This window comes from Odocoileus virginianus, chromosome 3 (genome assembly GCF_023699985.2).
Source record: "Odocoileus virginianus isolate 20LAN1187 ecotype Illinois chromosome 3, Ovbor_1.2, whole genome shotgun sequence".
Taxonomy (NCBI): domain Eukaryota; kingdom Metazoa; phylum Chordata; class Mammalia; order Artiodactyla; family Cervidae; genus Odocoileus; species Odocoileus virginianus.
Window position 1 is genome coordinate 84573916 of NC_069676.1, and position 12983 is coordinate 84586898.

General features: G+C 37.3%; 1 protein-coding gene across 6 annotated transcripts in view; it reads left to right on the forward strand.

Moving 5' to 3' along the window:
* POLR3G (RNA polymerase III subunit G) overlaps positions 1 to 11903 on the forward strand; it is a 46121-nt gene extending 34218 nt beyond the window's left edge. For 4 of the 6 annotated variants that reach the window (XM_070465808.1, XM_070465807.1, XM_020913168.2 and 1 more), the window contains 3 exons: positions 1506 to 1588; positions 6846 to 6992; positions 10584 to 11903. In XM_070465808.1, the coding sequence (XP_070321909.1) occupies positions 1506 to 1588; positions 6846 to 6992; positions 10584 to 10670 (317 nt within the window). In that variant the 3' untranslated portion in view covers positions 10671 to 11903. The remainder of the gene's footprint in view (positions 1 to 1505; positions 1589 to 6845; positions 6993 to 10583) is intronic. The other 2 variants (XM_070465809.1, XM_070465811.1) reach the window with 1 other exon arrangement.
* Positions 11904 to 12983: the final 1080 nt, after the last annotated feature.

The following is a 12983-nucleotide window of genomic DNA, read 5'->3' on the forward strand; positions in this document are numbered from 1 at the left end:
CTTTTCCAGCCTGTGGCCACTGCTGAGCTTTCCAAATTTGCTGGCATACTGAGTGCAGCACTTTCACAGCATCATCTTTTAGGATCTGAAATAGCTCAACTGAAATTCCATCACCTCCACTAGCTTTATTCATAGTGAAGCTTCCTAAGGCCCACTTGACATCACAATCTCGGATGTCTGGCTCTAGGTGAGTGATCACACCATCATGGTTATCCGGGTCATGAAGATCTTTTTTGTGTAGTTCTTCTATATATTCTTGCCACCTCTTCTAAATATATTCTGCTTCTACCATTGTTGCAGTTTTGGCCCTGATGTCATAAATTGCCAGTTCAAATTTTTAGTAAAATATCTGGTTGTATAACAGACCAAGATGAACATAGCCTTCAGCATGCAGCTATTGCTGTGTGTCATGACGCTGCACGCTGCTACCAAGCAACAGGTTTTGCTCAGCTACTGCTCGTTGCCTCAGTGGGCCCTGCCCCCAAGCAGCCAGCTGTCAATGAGGGACCACTGGGGAAGAGATTGAGTCAAGGATTGGTGGTGTGGGGGTCATCATGTGGAGAGAGAGGTCAGAGGCAGATTTAGGCCTTCTCCTGGAGGCCCTTCAGCTGACCCAGTCTTGGGCCAGCGGGTGAGCAGCAGGGCCCAGGGAACAGACTGAGGACTATGTCCTGCTGGGCTCCAGAGCCCTCACGAAAGCCCTCCACTAGCCGTGGTTCAGGCCTTCGGTGAACCTTTCCCCATACCTGTCTCTGCAGTCTGATGGCAGAGGCCGTCTGTCTGGGTCACAGTCCGTGAGACCTGGTCCCCCCTTTGGGGGGCCCTGAGGAGATGGAAGGCCAGTTGAGTTGGGCGCCTGACTCCCTCAGGGATGACAGCTGGGCAGAATGTGGGCACCTGGCCCTGAAGGAGCCACCACCTGAGATTTGCCTCCTCTTAGCCGGGACTGGGACCTTGGAGGGTGAACGTTGTGCCTTGGGACTTTGCCCTTTCTTGTCAGGACAGCGAATAACATTCATCTGATAGAGATTTTCAGGAACATCATTACCTGATCATGACCCGCCTTAAGAAGTCTGCAACTACTAACCACAGCCATCCCTCACCTTTTGCTTTTAAAGGGACTTGCCGAAAGCTTTCAGTAACTCTGGGGTTCCTAGGGCATGAGCCACCCATCTCCTTGTACGAATCTGTATAAACCTTTCTCTGTTCCAGACTCTGGTGTTGAGTATTGATGGGCTTCACTGTGCATGAGGCACATGGGCTTGCGGTTTCGGTAACAGTTGCAGACTTAGAAAATATCCTATTAAGTGATTATCGTTTGCTCCTTATCATGGAAAATTGCTAGTGTGTGCTGATGTATTTTGTTCATTCTTTAAGTTAATTCAGCCTGCAAATTATGTGTACCGTGTGGCATACCACCCTGCTAGATGGCATATTAAAAGGCAAAGACATTTAATACACAATTGCTGTTATACAAAAATGTGTTACCAGTGGTTTTACTTTAGCAGGCCCCAGATCCAAAAAGGCAACGGATACAGGCAAAGGCCCTTCACTCACAAATCCTGCGGATGTATTGAAAAAAATTGAGGTAAGGTTTTCTTCTCACTATAAGAACAGACTGAGAAAATGTCATACCTCTTTTTGTCTTCTGCAGCCTTTCCACCTTCTGTCTCTTTTAAATGACTTGTGAATTTGGCAGAGTCAAGCCCAGCATATAGGGTAGCTAGCAATGTTTGAACAATGTTGGCTAGGAGCTATGGGGGCTCCATCCTATTCTTTCTACTACCCACCTGTCAACTTGCCTCACCTTCTATCATCTGCCTCTTTTCCACTCTATTCCTCTTTTCCTCTTGAATTATGCATGGGAAGGAAACATAAATGTTTATCTCCAAAAACCTCTCATTTTTTCTCTCATTGGTGTATATGCATTTTTAATGCTTTTATTCTGTCTTATGTTTAAAAGATTCTATTGAGGGAAAATCCTTTCTTATGGCACTTATTTTTATTGCCTTTTAAAAAATATTTGAAAAATAAAAAGATGTAAAATTCTAAAAATTAATAAACTGAAAATATACCCTCCAATCCCTGCCCCTAGCCATCCATCCAAGTCCCCTATTAGAGACAACCAATGTTACCAGTTTCTTATATATCCTTCCAGAAACATTTTATACATAGAAAATACTATTTTTTCTTTTTAATAACAAAAAGTAACATATTGCCCTCTTTTGCCTTTTTATCTTATTACTTAAAATATGTTGGCTTCTGTATCAGTCTACAAAAGAGTTCCCTCATTCTTTTCTTTCTTTTTTCTTGGCAACACTATAAGAGTGAACCATAATAAATTTAATCAGTAACCTGTTGATGGACATTACATACATGGCTGTCCTGGCTGTGATTGTTCATTAAAAAGTATTTCACAGAGGATAGGAAGCTCTATGAAATACCAGAGGGCTTCCCAGGTGGCACTAGTGGTAAAGAACCTGCCTGCCAATGCAGGAGATGTAAAGAGATGCAGGTTCAATCCCTGGGTCAGAAAGATCCTCTGGAGAAGGGAATGGCAAACCACTCCAGTATCCTTGCCTGGAGAATCCCATGGACAGAGGAGCCTGGCAGGCTCCAGTCCATAGAGTCGCAAAGAGTCGTACAGGACTGAAGCGACTTAGCACACACACGTGTTTCATTTAGTGTTTCACTATTAGAAGTAATGCTAGGACTTGCCTGGTAGTCCAGTAGTTAAGACTCTGAGCGTTCACTGCAGAGGCACATGCATTTGATCCCTGATTGGGAAACTAAAATCCCACATGCCATATGGCATAGCCAAAAAAATTTTTTTTAATTAAAAAAAAGTTATATATATATGTTTATAAACAGTGGAACAGTGAATCCATGTTAAGTATGTGATTTCACTTGTGTAAGGTAGATTTCTAGAAGTAGATTTGCTAGGTTAATTGTTATATGTACTGTATAATATAGAAAATATAGATAATATGCATAAATAATGGCAGATCATTCTCCACAGAGGTTATACCAGTTTATTCCCTTATTCCCACTGTCAATGCATGGATTATCTTGCCTTGATGGTGATAGTGATGATGATGATGAGGATGATGTGATAGCAGCTATTGCTTTTTGAGAACTTTTTATATAGTGGGTGATGAGCTATTTACATCTGTTATGTCCTTAAGATTTCACAACAACAAAGAGAATAGGTATTATTATTCCTTATTTACCGATGAGGAAGTCAAGGCTTTAAAACTTGCCTGACCAAGTTAGCATAGCTACATGGTAACAGAAACTCTTTTTTTTTTCCCCTCATTTCTCTTTTATGGAAAAATCTTTCATTAACCCTTTAATCAATGAACATTAAATTTCTACTCCCTGCAAGGTGTAGGATGAGCACAGCTGATGGAAGGCACTTAGGAACAATCTCTGATTTAAAAACCTCAGTGTCTGAGGAAGAAGGTAAGCTGCTGCTGCTAAGTCGCTTCAGTCGTGTCCGACTCTGTGCGACCCCATAGACAGCAGCCCACCAGGCTCCCCCGTCCCTGGGACTCTCCAGGCAAGAACACTGGAGTGGGTTGCCATTTCCTTCTCCAATGCATGAAAGTGAAAAGGGAAAGTGAAGTCGCTCAGTCGTGTCCGACTGTTCACGACCCCATGGACTGCAGTCTATCAGGCTCCTCCGTCCATGGGACTTTCCAGGCAAGAGTACTGGAGTGGGGTGCCATTGCCTTCTCCGGAAGAAGGTAAGATGTGAACTGAAATACTTACTGTTTAGGATTAGGACTTAGTTGGCTGCAACACAGAAGGTGGTGGCCCCTGGTCAGTCTCTGAAGGGTTCCCTGCTGCCCAGGACCACCTCTCTCAGCCATGGTGCCACAGCTTGTCTGCCGGACTACTCTGCGGCCCTGATCTATTCCTCAGGCTCCTCCACGTCTTTGCTCTAAGCTTAGAGATCTTGGTTAAATTTTACTTTTGACCAGTACAGGCGCTGAAGATCACTTGTCTGAAAATCAAGCCAGGAGGATTGTTGAAGGAATAGCGATAAGTGCCAGGTTTAACTGGGATGAAATGATGGATAGGGTTGCAGAACTAGCCGCCTTGTATTGACTGAACACAGATTCTGACTTTTCTTAAAACTTCCTGGAAAGAAGCTGCTTAGAGGACGTGTGCTATAAGGAAATTTAGTCTGGACCTCTGGATGTGGTTTCTCATCAGAACAAATTGTATCTCCTTATGCCCTACATTTAAACACCTTTTTCATCATGTACATTGTTAAAACTGGAGTTTTAAATCTAGAAATCCCAATAAGTTAGCAACTTTAATAGAACAGTTAGCTTCCAGATGATACTCAGTTGTTCATTTCTTCAGCAAAAGTCGTTGCAGGTTTTCTTTAATAAAACTTCTGTGGAGAGGGAATGACATCCAGTCACATCTTAATGGTGGGAATAGTCAGACAGCAGTAAACTAATATTTGAGCTTATTTCTGTATGACATGCTTATAGGTGGGTGTCTCTGTTGGGTGGTCTACAGTGTTTAAACAAAAAGGACTGTTTCCTGTCCGTAAGTTAACTGTTTTCAAAATGTTTTCACATTGTGTTTTTTACATTGTTATTCACGTTGTTCTTAAATCCATAAAGTAGTAAGGGTAAATAGTTACATCTCACAGAAGAGAAAATGGAGACTACTAAATAGACAAATGAAAACTAATAGCCTAACACAAAGGGAATGAAGTGATGAGACAGTGTGTGTGAGATCATTTTTCTAAATTTTATAAATCTGATATTTGTTAGCTGATTTAGGTATTTTATTGTTTTGATTTAGGTCTACGTGATAGAAATAAAGTTGAGGTTATTTATTTGAAGACAATTGAGATGGCAGTATTGAAAATCAAGACCTCCCACTCCCTACATAGACGAATGAATTCTATACTTTAAAAATATTTTCACATAGCTAGTTTAAATAATTATATTGCTAATTATGAAATAAGAGCTAACAGCATGATTTTTCAGATATAGCATATACTTTACACAGAGTTAAAAATAGCACTACAATTCACTTTAAACTACAGTCTGTGGGATGTAGGCCTTTTTACTAGGGTTTGATTAAAATAGAAAATAAAAATTTTATATCTTCATTAACATTAACGTAGCATCATTCTATATGTAGGTGTGTATTTATAGACATTTCAAAAAATCTATAAATATTATTTTGTTTGCTTGCAATTTTCCAACAGGACTGCCAGTTGGTAAAATTTCACATATTACATTGTAGTAATTCATAAAAGGTAACATGGGTCAGTAGCCCCAGTATGAAGATAAATCATCTTATATCTATTACCTTCATTTTATTTCTTCTAGCTAAGTGGGGGTAGGGTGACAGGAAAGGTGGAATTAGAATTTTTATTAAAAATTGAGACTATCTGATGGAGTCTTTCATTGCCTTTGCTTTCCTTAAATTCATATTTGAATGGATTTTTGAAAATATTTAAGAGCCAAATGGAATGAAGTTGTTGTTATGCCAGATACAAAGTATGTTTTCTCTCTGTTGTAATCTACAGAGCAAATATCTTAAAATAAGGTGCAGTACTTACAGATTTATGAATTAGTGTTCTGATTACTGATTAATAATGTTTTAGCTAAAGTGATCTTCTGCCTCAATTATGAGTGTTAATATATAAAACTATTGCTATTCCCCACCTCTTAGAAAACTTTTGAAATTCTATCACTTGTGCAAATTAAACTTAGGACAGATTAGTGAATGGATATTAACAGTAATGAAAACAAGTCACTTTTATCAAATGGAAAATAAATGTTGGTAGTCATAATAGAAATATAAAGATGTAATCTTAAAGTTAAATCTATGTCTTATGAGAAGGTGGCATAGTGATTTTAACAAGGTAAGTGGAGCCATCACATAATCAAAGATTTTCTAACCCTGTATCTCTTCTTTGCCTCCATTCTTAGGGGTGCTAATATTGACTCAGATTTGAGTTTTAATCTCTCTTTTTTCCAACCTGCCAGATACATTACAAAACAAAAATCCTTGGATATGGGAAGTAAATAGCTAGAGAGAACAGAGATAAAAACATAGATATCATGTCTTACAGCAGAAATCAACACACCATTGTAAAGCGATTATCCTCCAATTAAAAATAAATTTTAAAAAAATAATGAAATGTTAGAAAAAAAAACATGGATAATCTGCAAATAGGATAATTCATCCCAAGATGACTTGGTATTATTTTAAACAGTTTCACTTAGCAGCTAAAACATAGACAGTTTGAAATGTTACCATTACATTCTCTTTTCTCCTTTCATGAAAGAGAAGGAAAACAAAATAACATTCTGAAAGTTCTTCATAAACTGAATCAAAATATTTTAGAAGGAAGTAGGATAGTAATCATAAAAATAAAGTACTATGATATAGAGCCAAAATCGAAGCGTTACCCAAGAGTGAGGTTTTTTTTTTTTTTTTAATATTTATTTTTGTTTATTTGGCTGCATAGAGTCTTTCTTAGTTGTGGCACATGGGATCTAGTTCCCTGACCAGGGATCGAACCCAGCCCCCCTGTATCGGGAGCACAGAGTCTTAGCCACTGGACCACCAGGGAATTCCCCCAAGACCGAGTTATGAAATAACAAAATCAAAGAAGGTACCAATGTAATGATGAGCCAATGAGTACCTCCTTTCTTGAGGTAGCTCACAGGGTCCTTGGTGAGGGCCTGGAGGTGTTGGTAAGGGAAGGTTAGAATTAGGAGGTAGGTAACTGTTCTCTTGATGTTGAGCAGGAAAGTCAGAGTCTGGTGGTTTCCATTTAAATTAATAAAGCTCATTCATACCAGGAATTGGAAAAGAAAGGTGATGGTGAAAAATCAGATGAGGAAAATGAAGAGAAAGAAGGAAGCAAAGAGAAAAGTAAAGAAGGCGATGATGATGAGGAAGATGATGCTGCTGAACAAGAGGAATATGATGAAGAAGAGCAGGAAGAGGTAAGGGTCTATTCTGGGAGAGTAGCGAAGTTCCTAAACTCAAGGATGCTCTAATAAGGAATCAGATAGTGGTATATAATTAAAATATTAAAAACCGAGCTGATGGGAACCAGGGGTATATTATTATCAATGGCATCAAGTCTTTAATACTAGGAGAATTATAGCATTGAAAGTAGTGATACCAAATGGAATGTAGGAGGTAAGAGTAACTTGATAGACAGCTTTGACTGTGGAAGTCCATAAGTTAAGGAAATAGTTCAGTTTAGTTTGAGATTTATCTACTTACCACTTTAAGTCAGCAATAAGTATAAATTACGGGTTTAGTCATATTTTGAGGGGGAATCCCAGAAATACCATCAGGTTTTAAATCCCAAAGTGTGTGTGGACGCTATCAGAGAACATTCATAATTCAACCTCCAGTATGACTGAGTCAGGACTCCGTGTTTTAGATTTGGGATTTCCAACTTTCAGAAACAAGGTGCATTTCAAAATAAGCTGGAGTCAATCAGTCAGGGTGAGTTTGTTGGCCACGGCCTCTTTGGGACTTTGTAGATGCCTCACGTAGTAACCCAAGGCTGTTTCTTCTGTTGATACATTCCAGTGACCATTGTCTGCACTCCATTTCAGCTTCACACACCACACTGATGAATCTTTCTTTCACCTGAACTGCTCCACCTAAGAAATCTTAATTATATGCTACAATTACTTTGCCTTAAATTTTGGTTTTAAAAAATTTATATTGGTGTGCAGGAAGGGTACTGATTCCTTTTTATCTGCTCCCAAATGGCTAGCCAATTGCCTGCCTCATGTACTAAATAATTTTCTTTCTGCATTGATTTGAAATTCTCCTTTATCAGCTCTTAGATTCCTTCATCTGCTTAGATGTATTTCTGGACTCTGTTCCATTGATCTATGTCTGAATCATCACTAAGACATTCTAATTAATAGAAACTTCTTATTATTTGTTAATATTTTAAGAGCGTGTTACTATTTTTTGAAATTTTCCTGAATATTCTTTGGCTTTTGAAATGCTCTCTTTATAAAGTCTAGACTTGAGTTGAGCTGTGTTGAAATTAAGATCTGTCCTAGCAAGAACAACAAACATTATTTCTAGTAATTTCAGAATTCCATATTGGGTCTTAATAGAGTACTAAACACCACCAGTGGGTTCATATAACTGTATTTCATTTTTTAAAAGCCCAACTTTCTACTTTAATAAACAAATGATACATATTTTAAGGGTGAGGCTAGGTGAGTCTGGGTATAAGCAAGCTCAAAGCCTTTCCATATTTAAAGTTACTCTCTTTGCTCTTTCTAGCAGTTAACTAATGAAAAATTACTGCTAATTAAATCATTGAGATGTGTGTGTGTGTGTGTGTGTGTGTATATATGATGTGATAAGCATTTTGTTTGGAAGAGTAAAATGGAGCGAATTATCTATATAACACCTACATGTAAAATTGAGAAAATATGGACTTTTTTCCAGCCTTTTGAATGTTGTAATTAAAGAAAAAAGCAGGAGCCCAAATGAAGCCAAGAACCCTTTATACTGTCAGTTTCAACAGGTTCTGACTCTGTACCAATCTATGTATCAAAATTACTAATCTCACAGAATTACCAAATGTGAATCACTTGGAGGTGCTCAAGTCTAAACCCAAGTAGCATATGCTCAATTTGAAATACAGTGTCTCTTCCTTACTCATTTCCACCTGTGTGTATAAACGGACTAGCTTACAGTTTCACACCAGTGTCCTTACCAAGGTCTCCTGTACAAGGTGGCCTCACTTGAACCCTGCCACCCTCCCCCATATACTACTCCCAGGATTCAGCCAGGTTTCCAGACTGTTGGGTTTCTTAGCACCAGAGAAACCAGGACAACCCTAGATGTGATAAGGGTCTTAGTTGGAAATGAAAGTGTTTAGGGAGGACGAAGTAATGAAAGACATATCTGAATAATACATTACCTTTCTTACATTATTTATATGAATTTATATATATTATCCCACCATGCAGATCCTAAAAATGATGATATCCAGGAGGCTTTCTTTTGAGAATAGTCTCTATTTCTTAATTACTCTGTCATAATTCCTGCTATAGATAATAGAGATATGGAGATTAATTTGGCAGGGCATGAAGTAGTAAAGAATAGCTTGTGCTTTGCCAGGCAAAGGGGGCCACAGCAGGCTAACACCCTCAAAACATTATCTTGGAGGTTAATTTTTTATGGCAAATTTCAGTCATGTTCAAAAACTAGTGACTAGTAATAAAAACACCTACAGACTCATCACTCAGCTTTAACAATCATCAATTCATAGCCAGGCTTTCTGCCACTCTTTCATCCACCTAGTCCACTCATGTCCCCCTACCCCCTTCATAGCCCCAGCTGCCTTGGATCATTGTAAAGCAAATCCCAGACATTGTATCATTTCATCCATAAATATTTCAGTTAGTTCAGTCGCTCAGTCGTATCCAACTCTTTGTGACCCCATGGACTGTGGCACGCCAGGCCTCCCTGTCCATCACCAACTCCCGGAGTTTACTCAAACTCATGTCCATTGAGTCAGTGATGCCATCCAACCATCTTATCCTCTGTCATCCCCATTTCTTCCCACCTTCAGTCTTTCCCATCAGGGTTATTTCCGATGAGTCAGTTCTTCGCATCAGGTGGCCAAAGTATTGGGAATTTCAGCTTCAATATTTCAGTCTTTGAGTATGTACTCAAAAATAAGGGTTCTTTATCACAGTAACATTATCATAGCTAACAGAATAAAATGTATTTCTTTAATATCATCAAGTATTAAACCAGTGTTCAAATTGTTTTGATTGGAAAAAAATTTTTCCTTTTTCCAGTTGGAATTCAGCGACAGTCCATATCCTGCAGTTGGTTAATAACTCCCTTAAATTTCTTTTAATCTAAACACAAAATGGATTTTTGAGTTTTTGGTAGAAAGCAGAAATATCTTGAGTCATTTACATGGATAGTAGTCTTACCCATAAGAATTGGAATGTTCCCAGGGGATTAATCTCTCTTCAGAGAAACTGAACCACCCTAGATGGAATGTAATATGTCATCTTCTATGTTTGATTCAGTTATCTTGAGGTCTTTTTTTTTTTGGATAGAAAGCAAAAATCTCTGCTTATGCTCAGCTATTGTAACTGAAAACCTTAGTTCTGGTGTAGTCAAATGAATGTTAGTGTAAATTGACTTTGTTTATTGAGTGTACATTTGTTTGGAGTAAGTGTATAGTGGTTAAACTAGCTAAACCACGTATCATCCCTCCTCTGAGGTGTAATGAATGAGATATATCCTGGTAACGTGTAGTGGGCATCCGTGTGTGTTCTCTAAGCTAGTTGGTGCCTGAGACTAGTAGGGGATGGTGGTCTCAAGGAAGAAAGAGCACAGGTAGATATGTGAAAGGTAATGTTTTAAGCATTGAAATAACAGAGACTTCTTTTAAGCCTGGCATAGTTTCTAGTTACCTAACTTTGGTTATTTATAAACTTATGTTTAAAGGGACAGCCCACATTATGTTCTTTAATGTTACTACTCATACTTTTAAAGTTTACTGAGGAGTATATCATTTCACTTAGGAAAATGACTACATTAATTCCTACTTTGAAGATGGAGATGATTTTGGTGCAGACAGTGACGACAACATGGATGAAGCAACCTACTAGCTATGGAATTTCTCAAAAAATATTTTTATGATACAGCTTCTGAACATTTGGACAGACTTATTTTCTATTTTATTTCTGATAAGCAATGAGTAAGTACTTTATTTTTGTTACTGTTTTGTTGGAAAGATACTTGTTATTAAAATATTCAGAACCACTTTGAGTTTACACACTAGTTACCTTACCAGTTAATCTCTGACACTGACATTCCTTCTCAACACCTCTGTCATCTCTCTAATGTATTCAAGTGGATTTTTTTTTTAATGTTTTGGATTAGAATGTGCCTAAAGAATTTCTGCATCTTTTTAAGAAGTTTTTGCATCTTTTAATCCATGTATTCATACTTAAACAAATTATTCTTATTTAACTGCTGATCTTTTCTGAAACTGCTACTAGTCATCATAATGGATTTCTATAATCTGAAAGTTGGTTTAATACTGCACATGGAGCACTTTAGAAACAAAGAAACTTGAAAATAATTTTATTTTTTACTTTTACATGGAATGTTCTGTGCTACTATATTATGACTACAAAAACCTACCTGAGCTCTTACAAATGCGTATTTTATGAGATTAAAAGTTTTGTGATTGGAAACACACGCACAGGGAGAAATGCCAATCTGAGCTAATTTCATAACTTACAACTCAAACCAATACGAAGACCTGGGATAAATAAATACATGAATTTGGGGCTAACTTTATACCATCCTATAGATCAATTAATCATCCCACTGTAATAAGTTTGTTATCTTTGAGTCATTGGTTAATGAAAAATTAGACTGAGATATTTAATTTTGTACTTGATGAAAATGTGGAGTAAGTTCAAGTTGTATAAATCTCATTGCAGAATGCATGTATGTGTAGTTTTTGAGGTATAGTGGCCTCTGTTACGTTTCATAGGACTCAAACTGTCCAATTGATTTAACAATGCAGGATAAAACTCAGGTCACTTTGAAATTGAGATTAATCTTTCTTGATTCATTTAAAAACTAGCTCCCCTTTTTGTTTGGGGTAGGAGAGAGGATATCTAAAAATATCAGCTTCCGATGACTTACATATGCCAAAGATTTTCAAGGAAATTCATATTATGTATTTTTTAAATGATTTGTTAACGTTACTCACCAAAAGAAATAATTTCTTCCCTCTTGGGAAGATACCACCCATTGCCCTCTGACCTGAGAACCAGAGCTCTAGATTCTGTTTCTACCTGTACTATTAAACTCAGCCTTGAAATTGAGCTTGGTTAGGTTTTCTGTGCCTTAGTTTCTTCACTTGTAAACAATTTTCTATAAAACCTGCTTAAATTCCAACCAAAGTTTACCATACGTGTTCATTCTCTCACCTTGTGGAAATTACCATCCTTAAATTTGATTCTCCCCTCTAAAACAGTTGTAACTGGCAAAGTGATTGAAAAGAGTTTTGAGAGACAGACTTATTTTCCTCACAAAAATATATCGAAATTTGATTTTCCCATCTCATTTTATTGTGGGAAAAAATGTGTATTGTCTTGTGCCATTTTGTAATATGGCTTTCTCAGGAAAAAAAAAAAAAGACCACTTTCAATTGTAATATTTCCTCTGATAATTCAGTGTGGGTGTGAGGGCCATTATTCAGTATTTGTTGATCCTATGTGATTTCTTAAAGGAGTTTATGAAAAATTTTAGATTATAAATGGAAAACGTGAATGAAACACTCTAAAGTAGCAGTCTACTTAAGAGTAGAATTCTCACCTTTCAGTTGTAATGGGCAATAGTCATTTAGGATTGGTAATTTACATGTTTCTTATTCTCTCAACTCCTTAGTACTACAGCTTAATACTATTTAATTTATACAAATCTTACCTTATTGTTCTGTTTACTTCCTTTTTTATGAATCTGAAAATAACATGTGAATCAGGCAAATACACCAAAGATATAGGAATCTTTTTTCCGGGCTTTCAGTTTATTGCCACCATTTTAGTCCTACAGATGATAAAGCATCTACTATGGGCAAGGATTTGCTGGGGAGGCCCAGCCATGTCTGTTAAGTGCATTGCCTTCCTCCTTGGGAAGATCTTTTCATAAGTTTAACGTAGACTAATTGTGAGAACAGGCAGGAAGTATTTGCGGCTTGCTTTTAACAGTGGCAGTCTTATTATTTGGCTTAAAATCTAAGAAGACTGTGAAATTATTCTATAAGAAGGTAAACTTTAGTGCAGATTCGCCTCATACTTGATGGTGAAGTGTCTTTAAATAAAATTTCTATATATAAGATACAAAACTGTTTTGTTGCTCTAATGCTTATTTTTCTGTATTTGTTTACACATTAAATTCCTGCA